This window comes from Cupressus sempervirens, chromosome 3 (assembly GCF_028749045.1).
Source record: "Cupressus sempervirens isolate cs-2001-9-10 chromosome 3, ASM2874904v1, whole genome shotgun sequence".
NCBI classification, from domain to species: domain Eukaryota; kingdom Viridiplantae; phylum Streptophyta; class Pinopsida; order Cupressales; family Cupressaceae; genus Cupressus; species Cupressus sempervirens.
The window spans coordinates 1,121,290,053-1,121,316,479 of NC_143120.1; the positions used below are offsets into that span (position 1 = coordinate 1,121,290,053).

Below are 26,427 nucleotides of genomic sequence, written 5' to 3' on the forward strand. Positions count from 1 at the left end.
CGGTTCTTGTCATGACCACGAGGCATATGCTTCATCCGCACATCTATATACTCCCTAAAGGTAATTGCAGAAGTAAAATCTGGACCTTCGGCTTCCCAATCTCTCCTCAGCTGGTCTTGTATATCAGTGATCTGGGGCTCTGGTACGGGCTGCTCTAGAGCTCTAGGAGGAAATGTTGGAACCATGGGCCTCGAACTCACTGTCCTAGTTTGCTGGGGTGCATGACCGAAATTGTTCTCAACTTGTTCGCCTCCATTATGTGCCCCATCCTGATTATTACCATTCTGATTATTTTCTCCAACCACATTAGCATTCAACCCCATTTGACGAGCCATCATTTGCATCATAAGCTCAAATCTCTGACTCTGTTCCTGTGCTCTTTGCTCTGCTGATCGCTGTCCCTGTGCTAAGGTGTCTAATAATTGTAAGAATCTTTCCTTTCCCTGATCTGGACCGGCATTCATTTTGTCAAACATTTTTCTCTCTATCTAGCTAATCCAAATTTCCAATAAGACCTCCACAGGATGGCAGGAAACCGCTCTGATACCATGTAATAACCCCAATAGGTTATAATTTCTTCAAACACCAAAAATTTTTATACTTCAATTGTTTGACATTTCATCAAACACTTTGCAAGCAAGCTCTGATACCACTGTAACAACCCTCCTCAAATCTGCTCTCAAAAATGCTGATGAAAGCACAAGGAATTTCATCAAACAATTCACATGCAAGGGACGTATGACTGATATAGTTTTTCAGCTGGCTTTAAATGACTCTTTTTCAATTTGCATCAATGAGAATCTTATGCTAGAAGACTCCAAATGGACTACACAATGGCCTAACATGAGTGTGCTACTAATTTTGACAATATTCAGTGCATTTATATGATCTAAGCATGAGAAATGAACACCTACAGCCAACTGGCATTTTTATAAACAGTTGGTGTGCAAACTAACTAGCTAATAAATAATGATATTGAATTGCTTAAATGACACCAGCAACTATTATCTTCTTAATTTGCAATGAAATTTCTAATACAATGCTCATGAAATGTGGCCAAGACTTTTGGCATTTATATGGATTACAAAATGATAATGCTGGTATAATGCACACTTACAGCTGAAACCTATAACACCCTAAAAACAATACTAATAAAGGAACCTGGTTGTAGATGATTGTAATAATTTTCTTCAATGCTGCCCCTTCTGCTTAGCTTTTCCGATTTGCTTTTTCAAATTGTTTTTTCGGATTTCTTTTCGACCTGCTTTTTTTGGTTCCACTTTTTTCGGGCTGCTTTTTTGGCCTGCTTTTTCGATTCCGCTTTTTTCGGACTGCTTTTTCGGCCTGCTTTTTCGGTTCCGCTTTTTCGGGCTGCTTTTTCGTATCTATTTTTTTCAGACTGCTACCCTATTGAATCTCAAGACCATATCTTTCAATGGCGTCAAGATTTTCAGCTTGAAGGGATTTTGTCCTTCAAACTATTGAGACATGATCTCCAGAAAATTTTCCAATTTCTTTGATTTTCCCAAGCATGCATAAAAGAAGCTCTTCCATTTCTTTTATAGTGTTCTCACAAGAGCTCCATCCTTCGTTTTCGTAATGTGGGATAAAACATAACTCCCTTTATGTAACTTATGTCTCCAATTTGTTATAAAATAAAGGGGACTCTTCTAATTTAAATATTTCCCACAACTATAGTCTATGCATTAATAAAGTTAATATTTAAATTTAACTTTATAAAATAGCTTTATCAATGCATAACAAATTTTATCAGTGATAAACAAGTCTTCTTGTCAATTTTAAACAATTACCATCGACATATCGTTGCCACTGGATGTCCGCCCATGCCCAAGATGACTTACTATAAATAGTAAGTATGCCCAAAGTTGCCTCAAAACCCCTCAGAAAGACCTGCAACTGAAACTATCTAGGCCAAATGGCCTCTAAGTCCCTTTAATGTCCTGGTTAGCCTACGGGACAGTGGGGAAATAGGCTAACGACAACATCATGCTATGAATGATAAAAAGGGGACATTACAGATGAGTCATCTAGTGAGGAAGATGATGTAGATGTCATGGAAGAGTTACACCATGCATACAAACATAATATGAAATTGAAAGAGAAATTCACAAAGTACAAAATGCAAATTAAAGAATTAAAGACTCAACTAGAAGGATCCATACAAGCTGAGAATGATGTGAAAAACAATCTAAATGCAAAAGAAGAGTGTATCAAATTGAGTCTAGAAATTGGAAAATTGAAAAAGGACCTAGAGGAGAGCAACATCAAATTGAATAATAGCCTCAAATTTGAAAAGAACTCTAAAATTTTAACAGGTATTATTGATAGTCAAAGACTATCCACAAGCAAGATGCGAGTAGGCTATGATGGAGATGAATTAGATGCTTGCTTCAAAAAAAGTTGAAAAAGGGTAATGGAAAGAACAAAAGAAAATTCAAGTGTTTTGATTGGGAGAAAAGCTGAACATTATGCATCAAAATGTCCTCTGAACAGTTGTGGCTCCAATGATAATAAAGAAGAAGAATACACAAAGAAAAAAGCAAAAGAAGCATGCTCAATGCAATCATAAGAAGAAGAAGTTTCACAAACACAAAAAGAGTCTATACTCGAAGAAAGAAAGCAACTCATCAGAAGAAAGCAATGATGAATACCAAAGTAATGATTTAGAAGATAAGATACTCTGTTTGGCCATAACCAATGAGCAAGAATAAGAAGAAGATGATGTTGATGAGCCATGTAGTGAAGATGACGAGATGGATGAGTCATCTAGTGAGGAAGAAGATGTAAATGTCTTGGAAGAGTTACACTATGCATACAAACATAATATGAAACTGTAAGAGAAATTCACAAAGTACAAAATGCAAATTAAAGAATTAAAGACTCAACTAGAAGGATCCATACAAGCTGAGAATGATGTGAAAAACAATCTAAATGCAAAAGAAGAGTGTATCAAATTGAGTCTAGAAATTGAAAAATTGAAAAAGGACCTAGAGGAGAGCAACATCAAATTGAATAATAGCCTCAAATTTGAAAAGAGCTCTAAAATTTTAACAGGTATTATTGGTAGTCAAAGACCATCCACAAGCAAGATGTGAGTAGGCTATGATAGAGACGTAAATAGTTAAAGATCATACATTCAAAGGCTTTGTCAAGGGAGTAGTATGACAAATTTATTCACGAAATTTAAAGGATTTGAATTTGAAAAGGATTACAAGAAGCAAGGATATAGACCTAGCTTTTATGGATATTGGTATACATGCAAGTGTTTTGGTCACAAGGTGAGGGAATGCAAAACACAAATGAGAAATCCTCTTGGATGGAGAAGCATAAATTTCGATTCATATGTCAACTATAACATTGTATGTTACAAGTGTTAGAATATATCCACCAATATAACTAAGAGGGGAGGGCGGGGGGGTGAATTAGTTATCCAATTATTATCACAATTATCAACCTTATTAATAACCATGACAAGATACTCATACACAATAACACCAGATTGTTAACTAGGGAAACCTTTGATAAAAGGGAAAACCCCGTTGGGGATGGTACCCACAAGATGATGTACTAATATAAATATTCCTTGTTAGAGAATGGACCCTGTTAGGAGTCTATGAAAACATTCAATACATATTAGCCCCTATTAGGAGACTTTGAATCCCTGTTAGGAGTTGTGCCAACTCTGTTAGAAGTTGTAGAAGGCAGATGGACCCATTGTTCAAACAACTTCAAGGGCAAGACCAATGAACTCAGTGTCCAAATGATCTATGTATTATTCCTTACAAAATAATAGCATTGAACTATACTTCTCTTTCCTCTTCCTTTGTCTTGTCAACTGGACTTCTGCTCCTTGTGATGATACTAGATTACCAACTTTGCATCCAATAGTCTTTTGGATCCCTTACTCACATTTACCAAAACACTTTGCTCTTGTTCGCACACTTTGCACACATAATTCATGTCTCAATTAAGGAAAACAACTTTCCTTTATACCATGTCCTCAAAATAATTCCTAAAGTCGACCTTGAGGATTTCTCAATTAATTATAATAGGACCACATTAAAATAATTAATTATTTCACAATCATACAACATTGTCGGCTCACAATCTTTGCAACTTCTCACATGTGCGACTCCAGACTTTGTGCACTTGTTGACATCATCATCAAATTGTCCTTTGTCACTGTCTACCTTCGCATAACCAGATTATATCTCTATTAGGAGATACAATACAAACATCAAAAGCTACTTATCAAGTAGTCTGTCTTTGTACTGTTCTCTATAAATCAAGTATATCTTCCACATTTCTTTGACTAATTCTGTGCGCACTTAACCTCGTCATTAACCACGCGCCCCCTAAACAACAATTATCTGTCTGTATGACCACGATCACTGTCTGCTACTCTATCAATCTTCATAGAAACCATATTATGTTGTCATCAATGACAAACACAGTCATGAATGCAATATGTCAATCATGCTACATGCTCTCCAATGCTTAGGATACTCCCCCAGAGGAATATCATCAGCATTCATGCTAACAATAAGTGCAATAATTATGTGCATATAGCAAAGTATTGAAGACTTGATGATGGAGAGACTCGTATAGATGACAAGAGATAGGATGCATAAGCTAATCCCATAGTAATAACTATAAAACTTATTTTGGAGAAGGAGAAACTAGTGCAACTTGCAATTCATATACATCCTAATTTGGGAGGAGATGCATGAGCTCAGGGGGAGATACAAAGGAGCCTATTCGTTAAACCCTTGGAGAAAAAAGTAAGATGATTCAAGACAAGTTATTGTCTTGAAGTTTATAATAAGAAGACAGATAGCTGATTATTAATGTCAAGGTTTTGAGAAAAATCCTTATAGGAGCAGATACATGAAATAAATAGCCTAGAGTAAGCAAGAAAATTATAAAGAATCCTTTTCCGTGGGAGTACGAGATAATTTTCACAAGGGGAGCATTTGATGAGTAGTTTTGATGGTCTTCCCTTTTCCATTGATGTCAAAGGGAGAGAGATATAGAAGGAGTATCAGAAGAATTGAGGAAGTATTTCCATCAATAACAAAGGGGGACATTGATGGAATTATTGTCATTGATGTCAAAGGTACATAAGGAATTTGTCATTGATGTCAAGAATGCTATCAAGATTATTAAGATATAATGAGAATGATTAGTTGATGTCAAAGAATTGCGAATCCTGCATATTGATAATAATGAGCCACTATGAATAGATACAAACATTGTTTTGATATTAAACAGAAAAATCCTCACAGAAGTTGCCATTATACATTCAAAGATGTTCATACTCAATACTCAGAATAATCAACAGAGAGACAAGTACCCTACAAGTCATCATGAGTTTTTATAATGAGTTAAAACAAATATATTATAGACTCAATACACTCACAGAGATGCACAGCAACATATTAAGTCAATGTTCAAAGTGACTTAAGGCATGTGTAAATGTTAATAGTCATATGAAGACAAGATAAATTAATAATGCAATACATCGATATATTGGTAAGATATATGTTGGGTTTCAAACAGCAACAACCACCAATACAAAGCAGCGATAAATGTAATAAAGGTTGAGCATGTTCTAAAGTTGAAGAACAGAGGAATCCATGTCAGACACCATTTTGATTGGAAACATTTGATTAATAAATGAAATACCTCCATCAATCTGCACATTATATACGGACACAATAAAAGGGACATTGGCCAAGAAGAGAGTGGCATTAATAATATATATGCAACAGTATGACAATATTGTATATTATTGGACTCGATCATTAAACAGCCTGTGTCATGAAAATTCTCCACGATGCCTTCATATATATGTGTGTGTGACGCAGTGCAAGGCAGGAGAATCCCCAAAGGAGATGTCCTAGCCCCCAGCTATACAACCATGCAGCGGAAACATAATAACAAGAAGCAACAATGCAAGATCTGATACCAAATCACAATAATATATTCATAAAATATAACTGATTACATGCAATGTGTTGGGTTGTAAGGCCTTCCTAGTTACGGCCAAATACAAAGAAAGTAATAGTTCTGCAAGATCCCTCAAGATCCAATCCCAAACCCAAGCTAGTCCAGATTACACTCTGGTAGAAATCTCCAAGGAGGATCTAAACTTGTGCTCGCAAGCCCACCAAGCGATCTCCCTATTTTCCAAGCCGCAGCTACTAGCCCTCCTCAAAATTCAATCTTCCAAGCTCCTCCACTTCTCCACGATGGATGAATAATGCCTAAAGACTTCCCTACAACCCTTACTTATACCAATCTAAGCCACAGGTCGGCCCAGAACACAAATTAAATACAAATACATAAATTAAATGCCAAAGTCGGCCTCCTACAATAATTAAATTCCCAAAATCGATGTCTTAGTAAAATTGTGATATCTCCTAGCTCCGGATGAATTAGAACCCGAGCTTCGAACTGTAGTTAGAAATCTAGGCCCTCTTCTATCCCTGAAATTTTCATCCTCTAACTCATTATAGAATATTAGTTACATGACATGAAACAGGCACCAAATTTCCAGACCATGCCGAGCAGCAAAAGACCATGCCGAGCTCCAAAAGATGATGCTGAGTAACCAAGACCATGCCGAGGTCCATGAACTCCAAAGTAGTCACCAAGTAAATCCAAGATGCTCCTACATCAGACTCCCCAGGTAAATATAAAAGTGTGTCCCACACTTTGATGCCCATAGAAAGAGCAACAACCAACTTCATCTTCAGCAAAGGCTTCCACTCCAATAGGGATAAGAAAACCAATCTGCACATCATCTACATCCACATCATTTTGTCAAACACCAGAATCTCAACCATCCAATCAGCATGCTCACTCCCAGGAATAAACTGGACATAATGCTTCAACATCAAATCCTCATCCACAACAACAACTAGTGAATCCACACCAGCAGCAACTAACTCCATATCAGCCACAAAATCCACATCAGTAGCAACATGAAGATCTCCATCAACACATGCCAAACTCTCAACACCAACCATCTCATTGCTTACAACAAGATGCTCTGCAACACACAACTCACCACCAACAGCAACCAGATTACCACGACCAAGTGATCTGCAATTTCCATGTCAGACTCATCCAATTGATCATGAAAACCAATGTCCATCCCAAAATCAACAAGGTTAGGAATATCTTCAGCAACAACTTCAGCTGTTCTGCAGGTTCTGTATCAGACTCCACAAACTGATCAACAAAACCAAACTCTGCCACCTTGACCTTCTTAGCTTGATCAGCCAATCTAGCATCCAACTGAGAAAACATCTTAGAAAAATTCCTCTCCACTATATCATGGAGTTTTGCAATCATCTCAAGGTCCAATCCTCTCAAAGCCATCTCCCAAGATCTTCGAAAACCCTCTGCAACAAATCCTTCCCACGCTCCTTGTGACAACCTTGAATTGTTTGCAAGTCAGATCGCAACCTGCCACCTCGCATGAACAATCAAGAACCACATCACAAGTCTAGGACCACGAATTTGCAATCCACAAATTCTCTACGATCATGCCTCAACAAGATCAAACTTCCATCTTCGCATCCATCGATCAATCTGCGAGCCCCCTACAATTGCAAGTCAAAACCACAATCTGCCACCCCACAACCAAGAGATCTAGGACTCCAGAAAGAAAATCCACCATCAGATCAAGATCAATTTAGATCTACTTCTCCAACCAAGTCCTGGTGCAAACTGCCTCAACTTTGGCGATATGTCTACACACTCAGGAACAACTTGGCTCTGATACCATCTGATGCAGTGCAAGGCAGGAGAATCCCCAAAGGAGATGTCCTAGCCCCCAGCTATACAACCATGCAGCGGAAACATAATAACAAGAAGCAACAATGCAAGATCTGATACCAAATCACAATAATATATTCATAAAGTATAACTGATTACATGCAGTTATAATTTACATCTGTGTTTGAATAAATAACAGCGATAAAATACACAAAGTCAAACATACATTGTGAAGAATTGCAGTCAGTGTATAAACAAATTGAAGGAGCCAGATAGATTAAGAAGGAAACCTTGCAGGTGATTATTAAAGACAATAATACTCAGTGTGTGATGTTTTTTAATGAAGTCCAAGACAGATAGAGATAAAAATGAAGACAGGCCCAATAAAGGTTACGGCAATCAAACAAAAAATTATTATTGAAGGTCTCAGTATGAGTGGGTTTTCAGAATGTCACGTGAAATGGTGACATTAAAAGAAATACAAATAAATGTCAACAAATATCATCTAACAAGATGCAGCGATTAGAGATAATTAGTGTTGATTGAATGTTTATATAATTAATAGTAATATTTGCAAGAAGAGCAATTAATTTTGAAGAGAAGCAACTTTTCATTTGAAAAGTCATATAACAAAAAGGAGAGATATAAATTAGAATTATTTTATTGACAAAGTAAATAAGTGGGAGCGGTGAATGAAGTTAAGAAAGAGTAAAAAAGAGAGCATAACAGTTTGTGTGAAGGTCAGAAGAGTATACTTATAAATTCAGATTTATTGGTCTGACATAAATATATAACTAATATATATTCAGATTTTAATCAGATATATGTGTTAAAAATTAATCCAGATATAAAAAGATATATATAAAAAAAGGAATAGATGTGAGAGAGATAAAGTGTATATTCAGACTGAACCAATTGAATGCAGTATCCATCATCCGTTGAAGAAAGCAACATACTGAAGGTGGAAAACAGCTCCTGTGCAGTGGGTTGGTGCTCACAATGACAACAGTGGGGGTTGGTGCTTTTAGTAGGTCGGTGCTTGCAAAGTGTGGGAGTTGGAGCTTCTAGTGAGTTAGTTCTCATAAACATAGGGGTTAAAGCCTCTAGTAGGTCAGAGCCTACAAATCTTTGTAATAGAATAAGTTTATATAAAAGCAATAATTTTGTCGTGGTTTTCTCTTCCATTGAATTTCCACATATATCTTTGTGTCATTGTGTTCATGTGCATAATTGTTTATTTTAGTATATGAAGTTATATTGTTTGGATAAACGTTTTAAATTGGCAAAGTTGTTATCATATTGATTCAACCCCCCTCTGAATATAATCATGTGCTCTTCAGAAAATTTATGAACAGCAACTATATTCTGCAACTCCCCGATTTTTCCCTCTATTCCGTCACCTATTTACTGCAAACCATCAAAGATATTATAACATTGATGTTGTCTGCTGCTACTAGGATGAACGTCCAGCTGGGAAGTAACTGTAGTTTGATTGTAGCTATACAGTCGTGTCTGAATTCTTCGGAAATGATTTAAATTGTGATATTGCTATCAAGATCCAAAACTCATTGACCCATTTACATGAGTAGTTATTCACACGAACCCATCTCTCATGAGAATGAACGAAACACTTATCAATCATGTCATCCAGGTGATGCTCATAGAGCTGAAGCACCGTAACTTCTTGGGAGGTCACCCATCCTAGTGGTTTCCATCTCGAGTGTTCTTAACTACAGAGTTTCGTCCATGGGCAAATGCACTTGCTTGAAAATGGGGTTGCAAACAGATTGGGTTTAACCATGGAGGAAAATCGATAGTTAAGCGCACTCAAGCTTGAGTAGTAATGGTTGGGGTTACCTCCTAGGAAGTCCCAGTACTACACCTCTATGATCATCACCTAGATGAAACAAGTGCTAAGTGTTCCATTCATTCTCATGAGAGATGAGTTCGTGTGAATCGCTAGTCATGAAAATTGGATCAATGAGTTTGATTCAAAAAACTACGTAGTTGAATCCTTGTAGCAATCTCCTAATTTGACTTGTGGAAAACATCTCCTACTTATCAATGATTTATATGGTATCTCAAAACCCTGATCTACAAACCTAGAATACAAATTCTGAATTACCAAATCAGATCCGAGAAGTCCTTCATCAAGATTGATGTCTTTTCAACTCCCAATCTGATTTATACTAAATCTTATCACTGGGAGAGCTGGGACTTCGTCCAACTCTCAATTCCTCCAAGGATTTTCATTCCTTGAAGGCCAAATAGCTGTAGAAATCCTTCTCAGAACTCCACCTCCAAAATGCAAAAGTTAAAAAGATGTATGAATCAATTGGCTGCCCCAATTGTTATTTCAATTCATTTCCTTTTTCCCTCCAAAATGTTTTGAACCATTTAGGGTTTTTATTATGTTATTAGCATAAACATTAAAATAAACCATCACCTCATAAAATCAATTCTTAAGGGTCTTGTTCACATGAAATATTAAAAAACACCTTTTAAGTGAAAACTTATGCCTAGGAAGTGTGCCAAGGAGGTGATTTACTAGTAAAATATTGTTTTTTCTTACGTTACCCCTTATTAATAATGAAATAGTAAATACTTTAATATTTCCAAATTTATTTATAAACAGAGGCTTTGGACCATTACCTATCAAAAAAAAAAGTATTCAATATTCATAAACTCATCGTCTAGACTCCAAATTGAAATATAATTATTGCCATTGGTTCAGGGACGACATTTGAATGTAGCAAGCAATCTGACAAACCCCTATGTAGCTCCACAAACCCCTAGACAGATCCCCTATCCACTTTGCTGGCCTGTGGGGACCAAGATAATAGACCAACCTCTACTGACAACTGAACTACCCAAGGAGAGGACATTACAAAGTGTACACGAAGATCCTTCCATAATGGAAACAATCTCGAAGAGAAACACAAATGACAAAAGAAACTTCCTAGAATTTGCTAAAGAGGAAAGACATAAAAGGAAGTTACTAAATTTTAAGATACCATTATATCAATATTACAATATATTTTTAATACCCTCCCATAATGGTCATCCTTGTAATAACCCTACAAAAGACTTGACATAATTTGTAGGTCATTTGGCCATGAATAGATAGAAGGTTGCCGCCTTTGCAGAACACTCTATGAAATCATTTTGTTACCGAGAGCCTCCCTAGTGCTGCAAAACTTTTGGATATGACTAAGTTTACTATAATCCTTCCTATTGTTGTTGGTAAATTCTATATTGTAGACGATAAATAGAATAGTATCTGAATGGGCGTGTGATGCTTGAGTCACCCCTTCGAGAAGGTATATGTACATCGTCCGAAATGGATTTGGAATCATCGTGGTAATCATTGTATTCAAATTGTAAGCATTGAGTGCATATTGCATATATGAATAAAGTATTTGTTTTGTGTTGTATCGTGCTATACTACATGTGTTAAGTATCTTTACCCTGTACAATAAACATTTGGCGCCGTTGCCAAATGAACCTGGAAGGAAGGAATGTTATGAAGATTAATGCCGAATTTTCTTAACAAGTATAGGAACAAGGTAAATGACAAGGATGAAATACATACAACACAAAAAGTTTTAATTTTAGCACAGTAGGCGAAGCGCAAACAAAGGCTTCAGCAGATTGCCGATGAACATCAAGGGGGTGAAGGGGCACAGACGAAGGGAGTGCACTCACCTAGTAGGCCGAGAAGTACCGAGAAGAGAAACACAAATGACAAAAGAAACTTCCTAGAATTTGCTAAAGAGGAAAGACATAAAAGGAAGTTACTAAATTTTAAGATACCATTATATCAATATTACAATATATTTTTAATACCCTCCCATAATAGTCATCCTTGTAACAACCCTACAAAAGACTTGACATAATTTGTAGGTCATTTGGCCATGAATAGATAGAAGGTTGCCGCCTTTGCAGAACACTCTATGAAATCATTTTGTTACCTAGAGCCTCCCTAGTGCTGCAAAACTTTTGGATATGACTAAGTTTACTATAATCCTTCCTATTGTTGTCAGTAAATTCTATATTGTAGCCGATAAATAGAATAGTATCTAAATGGGCGTGTGATGCTTGAGTCACCCCTTCGGGAAGGTATATGTACATCGTCCGAAATGGATTTGGAATCATCGTGGTAATCATTGTATTCAGATTGTAAGCATTGAGTGCATATTGCTTATATGAATAAAGTATTTGCTCTATGTTGTATCGTGCTATACTACATGTGTTAAGTATCTTTACCCTGTACAATAAACATTTGGCGCTGTTGCCAAACGAACCTGGAAGGAAGGAATGTTATGAAGATTAATGCCGAATTTTCTTAACAAGGATAGGAACAAGGTAAATGACAAGGATGAAATATGTACAACACAAAAAGTTTTAATTTTAACACAGTAGGCGAAGCGCAGACAAAGGCTTCAGCAGATTGTCGACGAACATCAAGGGGGTGAAGGGGCACAGACGAAGGGAGTGCACTCACCTAGTAGGCCGAGAAGTACTGAGGAATTGCTGGAGGAGACTCAACAGCAATTGAATTTGGTAGAAGAAACAAGGGAGGAGTTCATTAACCTGTATATGTCGAGGATAGAGCAGCTGAACAAAAGGGAAACAACTTGCATGACTCGAAGTGCCGAGGGAGCATGAGTATGGAGTGAACTCTTCATTCCTGATACACCCGATGAAAGGATACAGGAAGAGAATTGAACAACTTCGCTTGAGGAAGATCTTTTCTCACCAAGTAACACGGTTGTCAGAAGTAGGACAGTTGTCCTTAGTAGAGTGGTTGTACAGAATAGCGCGAGTGTGCAGAATAGCCCGGGTACTCTAAACAGTGCGAGAGCTTAGAATAGTGCGGGTGCTCAACAGGTACCTCAAAATCAGAAGAAAGTAGTAATGGCAGGTCCCAAAGAAAAATTACCAAAGTTTAATGGTGATGGAATGACCAATCCAATCAGAGATTACAAGACATGCGAAACCATATGGACAACAAATAGCTTGATGGACGAGGATGATTGGGTTAGACAGTTCCCAACAATCCTACAGGGTGTGGCAATTGATTGGTTTTCGGACGCCGACCCTCAAAAACTAACTACATGGGCGGAGGTCAGAAAGCAGTTCATAGCAGAGTTCCGACTGCTACGAGATGATAATGAAATTGTAGCAGAAATATACAACACCAAGCAAGGAAAGAATGAAACAATTTGGGCCTATGCCAAACGGCTGAAAGAGCTAGTTGGGAAGATGGCAAGTCAACCGGTGGACGGATTGAAGAAACGATGGTTTGCGGAGGGGCTACGACCAGCTCTGAAAAAGAAGATGAAGATTGTACCACCCACATCGTACATCGATGCGTATAATTGCGCTATGGATTTGGAAAGTGAATAGAGGACAAGTAAGAAGAAAAAGCATAAGTTGTTGGATTTAGACAATTCATCATCTGAAAGTAGCAGTAGTGACAAGGAATCGAACAAGAAAGTTCGAGCATTACAGAAAGATATGCTCAGAATGATGAAAGAATTTAAGAATTTGAAAAAGAATCCAAACACAATGAAGGGAGAACTATGGTGCACAGACTGGAAAGAGGATGGCCATACAAAGGGCTCATACCCCAAGAAACAGTTTTGTGACATCTCCCAGGTTGTGAGACATTCCCTAAAGGAGTACCCATTTAACATGAAATCAAAAGGACACCAACAAGTGTTACTAACGCAGGAAGTCTCCACTGGGAATAACACAAGCAACGATGCAACTTCGGGAGGATATCAAAACAATAACAAACGTGGAAGGGGTGGCAATAATAACAATAATAACAATGGAGACCGGAGCCGAATACAGTACGATGCAAGTGGACGGCCGATGATACAATGTTGTGCGTGCAATCTGTGGGGGCACTTCGCCAAAGATTGTACCACGAAGGAAATGCCGCAGCTACTATGCAGATGGTGTGTTTCGGGGGACCACAAAGATTCGAAATGCCCAAAGCAAGGGGTGAATCTATTAAGTATTTAGACATGTGATGAGAAGGTACTGGCAATTACACATGAGCAAGCGAAGAAAGAAAAATACCCTGATGCAGAAAAAGAGGAGAGCTTACAAAAAGAAACAATAGAGCTGGAAAGGCAGATGAAAACAGAAAAATCACAAGTAAAAGACATTGTCTAGACTTTGAAAAGAAACGTAGCGGAACAAAACATGATAAGGCAGATAATGCAAACAGAAGTTCCTATTAAATTAAATGACCTTCTCACAATGCCACAATTACGGACAGCTATTATGAATATGATACTGCTCCCGAAAGTGATGGAGGAAATAGAAAAGGATGGTAGTGAAATGACGGCAGCAGACCCAATGCTACTAGCGCTTACGATAGGAAGGCATCCAATAGTAGTCAAGATGGATATTCTAGGCACTATACTAACAGAGACAATTGTGGACGGAGGGTCAAGCGTGAACGGGTTACCAGAAGATATATGGAAGAAGTTAGGACAGCCTAGACTTTGGCCACCTACATTCCAATTACTCACGGCAGATCAGCACAGGATCAAACCGTTAGGAACTTTGATGGCACAGTCGGTAACGATTGGGACACAACCATTTTTACTAGATTTTGTGGTCATTCCACTAAAAAGAAGAGGGTATGACACTATCCTTGGACGGGGTTGGTGCAAGCAAAAGTAAAACATGACTAGAAACGAAACACCCTATCCATGGAAGGCGGAGGCAAAATATTCATAATTGACTTGCACACACAAATGGTGGAGGAGGAGGCAGTGTCATCAAACTTAGAAGGCGAGAGTGATGACAAAGGAAAAAAGAGAATGGAACCAGATGAAGAAGGAATATTGAGATTAGAAGGGTCGAATGATGACGACCTTGACTCGGTTAATGGCCTATTCCACTAGTAGAGGGAGGATTACGAGCTCTTTTTGAGCTGTAATATGTTAAGGGTTGATAAAGGTGAGAAAGGAGAGGAAAATGAATGTCCGAAGAAATATAGAGAAGTGAAAGAAGGAAAGGCGACTACGGCTGAAGCTGAAGGGAAGAACATACTGTACGAACCCAGCAAAAGGAAAGATTCCACTATACGGTACATAGTGGATGGACCACACAAAAAGAAAAGGTTACACCGCACCATGGATATAGTAGAAAGGTGCCGACAATAAGGAAAACACATCGTACGGTCTATACAAGAAACAAAGAGGAAGGGGTTAATAAAAATTGCAGTTGTATGGAATGAAGGTTCTAGAATCAAGAATATATTTATTGACTGCAAGGAGTGGCAGCCTACGGAATTCATGGTTTAGGCCACGAAGGTTACATAGAAAAGGCAAAATGCATGGCACGAAAAGCACTCAAAGTTGAACAGATTCCAATCGAGACAATTAGTTTTGAAGTATAAGAGGCACAACAAGATCAGACTAGGTAGATTTAAAATAAAGTGGGTCGGGCCATATAAAGTGGGCAATAACAAAGCAATAAAATCATGGACACTCGACGAGAAGGAAGTAGTTGATGCAATGAATGGGTTGAAGCTGAAAGTCTATCATGAAAGAAATAAGACACCTTCGTGGACGAACAATTGAGAATAAATAATAAATATTAATGTATATATGTAAATTAAGTAATCTTTTATGTTTAAACATAGAGTATTTCAGAGCAGATACTGTTTTGTTTTTATTTATCTAATTAGAGGACACTATATGGCCCGTACAGAATTCATAAGGCGAAACTACAAACACAGGATATTGATAGAGACCGTATGGCCTTGGAGGAAAAGGCATATTTAGAACCGTACGGCCATCAGGGGAAGAGAGACAACAACTGTATGGTTTAGCAAGCAAAGAAAGAGCAAGTCACCGTATGGATGTGTGAGGAAGGGGCTTTGATCGTACGATTGTATGGTAGAAAGGAGGTCAACTACTATCAAAACATATCTTGAAAAGCAAACACCATACGGAGTTCACTATGAGGAATATGCTAACCGCATGGTGCTCGTACGACATCACTAGGAGGAATATGCTAACCGTACGGTGCTCACAGAAGGAAAAGCGCAGAGCATACGGCACCAGAAACTGATACAACAAGGAGACGGAAGTTCGTATGGCCTGGATAGAGCGTGACATAGCCAGTTATAAGAGGTAAATATGCCGTATGGACTGGGTCAGAATAGTGGTAGATTGAGTAGCTAAGTACCGTACACTATTGGCCGAATGGCCGACACATAAGTATATCATATGGACTGGAAGGAAAGACTGCAGTACAGACTTGAAGGACTACCATACAACATAGAAGAAGGGTGATAGGAGGTTCTCTAAAAAAAAAACCGACGACAAATCAAAATAGTTCAGAATGAGTAACGTATGATACCGAAGGGAAGGGAAAGACATAAAAAGGTAGTAAAAGATAAGCTATTGGCAGAAAGAGTATCAGATTGGAAGAAAATCACAAAAAAGGTGTGTTCCATGGAGTTTTGTGTGCATTTGAGGGGTGCTAATTTGGTCTTGGCATTGGTGGCGCTACCCCTCAACCCTGCTGGGGCAATGTCCCCTAGACCCCCAGTCAATTCAGTTATCAGTCATGGGAAGTGTGACTAATTGATGAGACCTCGAGTTGCTGCAAGCATGGGGTGTCTATTTGCCAGAGGTGGAGAGAGCACTAGGGCAAGCCTTTTGTAATGACCCTTACTATAAAGGCCACTGAAACCCTCAAACTGGACCTAGGAATTTTGTCAAACAGTTGGCATGTAACCGAATAAGGCTGCAATATTACTAATTGTTGTACAACGAAACCTCAATATATGATGCCAATAATGTACGAACAACAATTCCAGATTATAACACTACCAATCTAAGAGATAGATGACAATATGAAACTCAAATATGAAGTCCAATGCAATTCTGATTTTATGACAGCAAATAGAACTGATTACAATGAGAGACAACTATGCACTTCTAATACATCAAGCTCTTGACAATGCAATGTTATGACATGAACAATAACCCAGTTCAGATTTGGAATGCAAAGGACAAAACTTTTACAACAGTTATTAATGACTGGAAATAACTATTTATGCAATGACAATGCTGACTGTTCTAATCCATAACATGCAATATCTTGGCAATCAAAACTTCAGTTTGTGCACCTGAAATAGCTCCAATTTTGTCGGATATGAATGCTGAATTAATGCCACACGAAGACCTCACAATCTGCCCCAAACCGACTCACAAAATTGCTGTTGCTGCCCAACTGACAGGGCCGTACAGGTACGGCCTGGTACGGCTGCTAGATAAAAATATTGCAGCATTTTTTGTCACTCCAAAAGCAATAAATCTGGGCGCCTAGGGTTGTTGAATAACCCTCTAAAATATGAAATTCATCCGTCAAGCCAATTAGGAGTTATGAGCAAAATCGTGGGTCCAAACCCTCGACTGGCAGTCTGAAAATAATGCACAACTGTGTCTTCAAACCCTGTTAATCAATCCACAAATGCTAAGGCACAACTGAAACCCTTATTCCAACCAAAGTAAACCCTTATAACTGAATCTCAATGAAGTCCAAATGAGATGGCTGAATTACCAACTCCTCAAATGCAACAATTCAGGTGATATTTCACACCCTCAAAGTCGCCAATCCAAGGGAGTGATTCATTCCCAAAGATCAAATAATAATTTGCAGACCCAAGAGACTACAAATTTGCTCCACAATGGAAGAAGTAGAAGAAATCTCAAATCCAAGCATGTCCAAAATGAGAGGCCCAGCCCTCTATTTATTCACTTTTCTAAGAAGTTGCTAGAACTTCTAGAAACATCCTTTATAAAATCTCATTATAATGCACTTTTTATAATAAAGTAATTTTATAAAATAAAAAGTGCAACTCAACTTAAAATTATAACATGTAGGCCCCAATAACACATAATAATAAAATATAACCTCTTAACACTTCTTCAAGAGCAAGATATGACCATCTGATCCGCAGAATTGACTCTCTCTCCACACCATTTGCCTACGAGAGTCTAGAATAGGCAAAATCCATGATCAATGTCATGTCGAACTAAAGAGGGGATATTACACCTTTTGAAAGGGGTGTTATGCTTTAAGGCACTCAGAGTAGCTGTTGGACGTGAGGCTATCTTGGTGGATACATAAAGAGCTTGGGATGTGCTAATCATCCAGTTGGAGACAGTACAGCGACACTTGGCTCAGTGTACCCAAGAGTTGAAGCAGAGAAGGCGACACAGGTGGCTATCAAGGTCAGCTTGGCTAAGGTGATAGTGTTGTTTTAGCGGAGGTTACAAATGCAACGTGTTTTGGAGACTAGTTTGGTGCAGGCATGGGAGAAATGTGAATGTAATGTGACGGAAAAAGATCTATACTATTATAGTTAGTCACAGTTAGTGTATTCTATTTTGTTAATCTGTCTCGGATATTTTGAAATTGTCATCCGAAAACGACTTTCCTTTTGGGGGGGATGATGTTGTTGGTAAATTCTATATTGTAACCGACGGGTAGAATAGTATCCGAATGGGCATGTGACACTTGAGTCATCCCTTCGGGAAGGTATATGTACATCGTCCAAAATGGATTTGAAATCATCGTGGTAATCATTGTATTCGGATTGTAAGCATTGAGTGCATATTGCATATATGAATAAAGTATCTGTTTTGTGTTGTATCATGCTATACTACATGTGTTAAGTATCTTTACTCTATACCGTAAACACCTATGTGATGTTGGTTAACAATGCTATCCCTCCCTTTATCCTAAGATACCAGTGTTAGCTTAAAAAAAAATCATTTTTTGTTGATAAAACTGGCAAAAACTCTGAAACCTTGATTTTTTTAAAAATATCAAAAGCTGTACAAAACATCTTTATGTGGAAAAATCATCAAACCCTCGAAGCAATGCTGAAACCACACATGATTTTGTGAAATATCAGCAAAAACCTTCATGCAAGAAAGGGTTTAAAAACCATGAACTTAGAAAGCTAAAGAAAACCCACCACGATTTGTTTTGGAAGAAATCATGCAAAACCCTTCCTTGATATCTTGTGGAAGAACTTAGAAAACCCTCTAATAGAGAAAGAACCCATGATTTTCCAAAACATCATGCAAAACACATGGAAGCACATAAATCCTCACACTGCAGCCAAATTCTTTTGTCATGCACTTAGGTAACATCAGCCAAAAACCTCAAATTTTCTTAAGAAAAGAACTGATCAACGAAAACTCTAGTCTCAAAAAACTCAATATTCATTGAAGCAAAAAACCAATTGAAAATCTATATTTTTTGGAAAAATCTTTAAAAACCCTCTAATAGAGAAAGAACCTGTGATTTTCCAAAACATCATGCAAAACACATGGAAGCACATACATCCTCATACTGCAGCCAAATTCTTTTGTCACACACTTTAGGTAACATCAGCCAAAAACCTCAAATTTTCTTAAGAAAAAAACTGATCAAAGAAACCTCTAGTCTCAAAAAACTCAACATTCATTGAAGCAAAAAACCAATTGAAAATCTTTAGAAATTTTCCTCACAAAATGATTAGGGAAAATCATGAATTTTATTCAGAGGAAAGTCCTCCAAAAACCCCATGCTTTTTGTTGTAAAAAATGGGGCAGAAAATTTCTTAAAATTTCCTTAAATTTTCTAGGCAAACCCTGTGATTCTTTGTTTTAAAAATACCAAACAAAAAATATTCTAGAATTTCTGAGGAAAGATTTGCCAAAAACCATCCTCTTCTCTAATACCATGAAATGATAATCGATCGCTATTCAATATTAACAAAGGAGACGAAATCTCCTTAACTATAGAATACTTGACAATCTTTCCATAATAGAAACAACCGAGAATAGAAATGCAAATGACAGAAAGGAAACTTCTGAAAACTAACTAAAGACATAAAAGGAAGTTTCTAATTACATACATATATATTACAATATTATTTTAATATACAATTGTTGAATTCCCTTGCAGAAGCATGGTTCTGGTTACAAAGCATTATTTTGTGTTCTGCTTTAGGGCAAAAAAAGTTCAAATTTAAAACAGTGTGCATGCACAAAATCTTTGAATATTTAAGAAAAGTCATGTATACTATATTAATTTTGGGTATTGTAAGGTTTCTTATCAAAACACTGAAACGTTCAAGGCCACAAAATAGAAAAAGTGGTACCTACTGAAAGTCTGAAACTAAAGTAGATTTATACCACAGGTTACATTCTAAGTCCCAATAGCTGAATCCAATATGCTCATGATACTCATGAACATGAACCTACAGAACAACTGCCATATAGATACGTCCGAATTAATTTAATGTTAAGGAGTGCCTTAACTGCCCTATGCCCAATAGTGTTAAGCAATCTTGACCACATTTATTAAAAGAATGAAACGCTTCCCAGATAAATTGTAATTTTACTACTACCTATGTTACCTTTCGAGATTTGCAATCACCCCACATTCCATGCATTGACGTGAACAAATATCTTCCAAGGAGAAATTAGTCAGTAACTAGTTGTGCAAGAGTTGATTGGTTGAGCTCAAGATAGCTATATGTCTTCAAATTTTCAAATCACTAACTGTGTTTTTAAATATATGGCAGATTGAAGATTCACAAATTGAGTATGAAGCGCAAGCGGCTCTTAAATTGAGGTCTGAAGTTTCTAGCCTTTAAGATAAACTCAAATTCCAAGTCTCAAACAACAAATACAACAGATAATTTGCAATTTGTTTGGAAAATTAGCTATTGTTTGTTAATGTGCTGAACTTGAAAGGTCTATACCTTATATGAAATAAATTATGTTTTAAAATAGTCAAATAATTACATCAAAAAGCTCAGTAGAATCTATGATTTTTTTTTTATGTTGCTGGACCATTTCATGCATTAATTGGAAATGCTCCCTTTTCTGTAAAGAATGTGGTATGGTTGGTTAGAGATTTGTTACGGATCTAACTTCTATGTCCCATTTCTTCTAAACACTCCTAGTGGTTTCTTGGTTTTGAACTCATGCTGCATTGCATCAGTGCATAAAGTTTAGAAGCAGCTGTCAGTGTTATACACTGATCTGACATTGTCATGTCTCCTGTTACAGTAAGTCTGCATGGTGTGTTATAACTTATAAGCTCATTTACTATTCCCCATGGACTCAGAAATAATACTAGAGAAGTGATTTTGTAACCTTCAAATATGTAATGCTTTTTATGTCTTCATAAAGTGACTTCTTGGTGTGTTTTCATTTTTTTTCTAAATTGTACAGATTTTTTAGCTCCCATTTTAAGCTTGTCAAATTTTAATTATGGTTGCATCAATCATTGAGTTGAGTAATTGTAGCTGAAAAAGTCACTGAGAACCCTTCACACACTAAGTCTTCTGCCATTTCAGTGCAGAAGCATCTGTGATCTCAGTTGAAACCCTAGGAGTAGTCCTCCAATTTGTGAAGATTCACTAAAACAATTAAATCTCAAAATGTGTGGAAGATAGTGGAGAGTCATTTAATATGGATGTTCTAGGCGCTAGTTGTGAGTCCCCGTCATAAAATAAATAAACTACTAAAATTTTGTATGTGGGCCCTGATCGATTTTGTATATCTTGGGGCCCAGTTCTATTCTAATTAATTTATAGGTGTTTGTTGTGTCATGTGTCGACATCTTGTTTCTATAGGATATATATGGCCATTGTGTTGGTTTCTTGTAAGCATGCGGGCTTGACTTATTCTGTATTTGTGAATTCCACTTGGGAGTTTTGCTATAGTTCACCACTTCGAAAGTTAAAGGCCTTCGCTATTTTGGCTTGTGCAATTTTGGTGTGGGTTTACCCCTTCATCCTATTCTGTTTACTGTACAGGTAAAGAAATCAACACATACAGACAATGAACACGAACAACAGAATTATATTCGCATATGCCAAACATACATTACGCTTGATAATATCCGTAATAGTAGATGAATGATACTTTACAATGATCCCAGACGGGATATAAATACTACCGCCGAACCTTCCCGAAGGAGTTCGTCGGCCACAATATTACATCCGCTACAAACTATTTACCCGTCGGCCACAAAATAGAAAACACCGTCGGAACCATCCAATCGGCTAACATATTCTGCTTGTATTATTACATTTCAGATCTAGCAAATCTAGAATACCATCTTCTTTGAAATTTCAAGTTATTCTAGAAATAATATATATATGGTGCAGGAGCACCTAGTCAATAAGCTCCTTGTTTTGGTTTGTAGTGGGATTTTTGGCCATGCACTGATTCTAGCCAAGTCAAGAGTGTGAGTTGGAACCTTTCAAGGTCATCCTTTTGTTTGAGTTGTTCCCAAGTGAAGTTTTTATTCTAGGAGATTTTGGTGTGCTTGTTTAGTGTTAAGGGTTGTCAGTCTAGGACCATAAAGCATGAGGAAGATGTAGGTTTTAACCTATCTGGTCCTCCGTGATGTTTTTACATCCTATTGCATGGATTGGAGATTCTACATGCCATTTGGAGCAAGCAAGGGAAAAGATGTCAATTGTGCCAAAGTTGTCAAATAGGCAAGAATGGCAAAAATCATGCATATTCATGCTCTAAAGGCTAAATCATGCCTAGACATCATTAATGGATCATAATTGACAGGTTTGTAAGTTTGCAAGTGAAAGAAAGCAAAGTTGCTCAAAAATGCAAAAAGTTGTCAAAGTTATCAGCAATTTTTGAAAAGTTACTTGACAACTTTTTGTAAGGAAAGTTGCATTATGCAAGAAAGGGGTTGATGGTTATTACAACTGCCTCCAACCTCTTGGGGAACTTATAAAACCATAAAGAAAACCCATCCCAAGGGTTGGAAGTTGTAATCAACAATTTTGTGCAAGTGGATCCATGAATTTTAGTTCAATTTTTAATAGTTTTAAGGTTTCTTGGTTGCATGGACAGAATAATGGATTGAAAAATTGATTCTTGTGTTAGATCCTTATTGTTCAGGTTATTATAATACTTTTCCTATGTTCCCCGGGGATGCGTACCTAGCTTAAAATCCGACGTTTCAGGGACGGGGATGTCTCAGGGACAGGGGGACGGGTATGGGACGTCCCCCAGCCGTCCCCAAATGTCCCCTTCTTTCAGGGGACGTTTCGAAAACTTGGGGACGTGGGGGGGACAAAAGGGGGACGGCCCGTCATACCCGGTACGGAAAGGGGACGTCTAGACGTCCCCCGACCGTACCAGGTACGGCCAGCCGTCCCCCTTTTTTGTATGCTCAAAACTTTATAAAAAAAAAACAAAAAAAATATTTAATGCCTCCTTCTTGGTCGGCTAGTGGGCCCCACTCCTCCAAAAACCCTAAAATGTATATAACTCCACACATTTAAGTTGTTTTAACAATTGTTTGGTTTTCATTTTATGTTGCAGCCTGCTGAAGTTTTCATTTTGCAAGTAGAGGAGGTAATAATTTTGCTTCTAAGAGCTTGACCAAGGGTTTGATCTTCTATTTTGTCCACCAAGTAAGTATAAAACTCTTTGTGCTTTCATCCATCATTTTTTTAATAAATTTGCGACTTGCAAAGTCTGATTTTTTTTAATTTTTTCATTGTTTCAGCTCATATATCTATTCAATTGCATATTTAAACACAATGAGCAGCAGTGGGAGTACAAGTAGTAGTAGTGAAGAAGAAAATGTAGAGGTTGATGTTGCTAGTAGTGACACTAGGCAAAAACCCAATCCTAAAGCTTATTTGTTTAAATGCCCTTCCACCATTATGAAGAATTTTGCAAAGGTTCCTTTCAATAGGAAAAAACCTCTTCTCCAATATGTCACACCTCGGCCAAAAAATAAAAAGAATTCGGGAGGGACTAAGGTGTGGGATTGTCATGTTTGTCTTGATGATTTTAGGGGCAGCTATACAAGAGTGAAGTCACATTTTTTAGGTGTTTCATGCCAAGGAGTCAAAGCTTGTCCTAACCGAACCGATGAACAAAAATTAGAATGCCAAAGATTGCACTTAGAGGCTGAAATGGAGGGCCAAAATTTGACAGTGACATCACCATCCATTCCCTCACAATCATCTAGGCATATTTCATCCACCATTGGTACTAGTGGCAGCCCTAGTGGGTCTAGAGGGAAGAGAAAGATAAGTAGTGGTGAGAAGGGCTCGGTGGAAAGTATGTTTAATGCACAGAAGGAGAAGTGTGAGGCATCCATTGGTAGATTCTTTGTTGCTAATGGTATCCCATATAATGCAGCCCGTTCCACTTATTATAAACAAATGGTGAAAGATATTTTGAGCATGAATTCCTCATTTGTACCCTCTGGTGAGCATAAGCTACGAACCACTATCTTAGATGAAGAGTACTCAAAGGTTGCTTTGTTATTTGAGGATATGAGACGCACTTGGGTTAGGACAGGCTGCTCTGTTGTGATGGATGGGTGGACTGATGTTAGACATCGGCCACTCATCAATATCATTGTCACATCCCCTGCTGGCTCTTATTTTTTGAGAGCCATAGATTGCTTAGGAAAGAAGAAGGATGCAGATTTCCAGTTCACCATTTTGCGAGATGCTATAGAGGAGATTGGGCCCTCTAATGTTGTACAGGTTATCACAGATTTTGCACCTGTGTGCAAATCAGCTGGTTTGATGATAGAGGGTGTTTATAGGCACATATTTTGGACCCCTTGTTGTGTTCATTCCTTGAACAATGCATTGAAAGACATAGGGAAGATTGAATGGGTGAAACAAGCGGTGCTAGAAGCTAGAGAAGTGCAAATGTTTATTTGCAACCACCACACTTCACTTGCTCTATTCAGGTCCTTCTCTAAGAAGGAGTTCCTCAAACCAGCCGAGACAAGGTATGTCAATTATAATTATAGTTTACTTTTAGTTTGTTTTAACTTTAAGTTATTTTTAAAAATTATTTATAAGTTTACCTACATGTGATGCATTTTGTTTTAAATTTTAATCATTAATGTTTAAGTTTAAATTTTTTATTTTTAATTGTTGCTATAGGTATTGCACATATTTCATCTTAATGGAGAGGATGATTGAGGTGTATGAGGCCCTTCAATTGATGGTGGTGAATCCAGAGTGGGGACGATGGTCTCATTCTAAGTCCTCTGAAGGAAAAGCGGTGAGGCAAAGGATCCTTGATGAGAGTTGGTGGTCCACAATGAAGTAAGTTGTTGATTTTTAAATTTACTATTAATCTTTTGCTTGCTGATTTTCCTACTAATAATCTTAAAATTCTTAAAATTCTAATTCTGATTTTTTTTTTTGCTGGCATCTTGATCTTGCAGATATATTTGCTCTATCATAGCACCTATTTTTGATGTCATTAGATATGCTGATACTGATGCTCCTAGTTTGGGAGAGATCTATGAGACTATTGACAGCATGTTGGGTAAGATGAAGAGAATTGTTGCGGCAAAGGATCCTACATTAGGGACATATTAGGCCTATTGTGACGCGGAGGTGGAACATAATGAATACCTTGCTTCATATGGTAGTCTTTGCTCTAAATCCCAAATGGTATGCACAGTTGGGTGGAAGGGGCCTCCCATGTGATGATCCTGAGATTTTGGATGGCTTCACAAGAGCAATTGATAAGATGTATTCAGCTCAAGATGCCTCTACTCTTCGTGCACAGTCTTTGACTTCACCAACCTTCGTGGCCCAAACTTGGGTAAGCCATAAGCAAGGTTGGATAGAGTTGTTTTGGCACAGAGGGATCCTATTGGATGGTGGACCTGGCATGGGAGAGATACACCTGAGTTAAAGATACTTGCCTGTCGCCTTCTTTCACAAGTTGCTAGTTCCTCAGCTGCAAAGAGGAATTGGTCCACATATTCATATATCCACACTATCAAAAGGAATAGACTTACCTCTAAAAGAGTGGAAAAGCTAGTGACAGTGTATCATGCTCTTCGACTTGCCGATCGTCAGACTCTAGAGTATAGGCAAACACCAACTTTGTGATGGGATGTTGAGTCTGAGGATGTGGCCTAGATAGATGAGGATGACACAGCACCAAGACTGGTTGGGGTTCCATTAGATGAGACTACGCTTCCTGTGGAGGATGACAGTGAAGAGGCCTCTGATTCTGATGCCATGGCAGTAGAGGCAGAATAGGAGCAGCAGTCTGCTTCATTTTCTATGTTTTGTTTTTTGTGTTGAACATGAACATGATAATGATACATTGATAATATGATACTTATTACTTTATGGCAGCCCTCTACCCTTTGGGCCTATAGCTTTGGGCATATTTTGATTTTGATTTTCAGATTTATCATGCTTATCATTATGAGTTTTATGATATTGACAATTGTTAATAACTTAATAATCATTGTTCAATGTTCTCTGATATTGTATTAATATGCATTTTGACAATTGGGTACTTAAATAGTAAAATCAGATATTATTTCGTAGATGGCATTCAAATTTTGTATGTTATGGTTCTATTATGTTTAGTTGACATGCTTTGTGCTTAGTTTCATATGAATGATATGTATGTTTACAAATTTTAATGTATATTTTAAAATATATATATATATCTATATATATATATATATATATAGTCGTCCCCATTTGCTGTCCCCCCCCGTCCCCAAAATCGCCAAAAAAATTTGCTGTCC

At 37.6% G+C, this 26,427-nt stretch overlaps 1 protein-coding gene across 3 annotated transcripts in view; it reads left to right on the forward strand.

The window, feature by feature from the left end:
* LOC149570742 (yacP-like NYN domain protein) overlaps positions 1-26,427 on the forward strand; it is a 423,912-nt gene that overhangs the window by 351,195 nt on the left and 46,290 nt on the right. For all 3 annotated transcript variants that reach the window (XM_089823260.1, XM_089823261.1, XM_089823258.1), the window contains exon 9: positions 20,429-20,478. In XM_089823260.1, the coding sequence (XP_089679386.1) occupies positions 20,429-20,478 (50 nt within the window). The remainder of the gene's footprint in view (positions 1-20,428; positions 20,479-26,427) is intronic.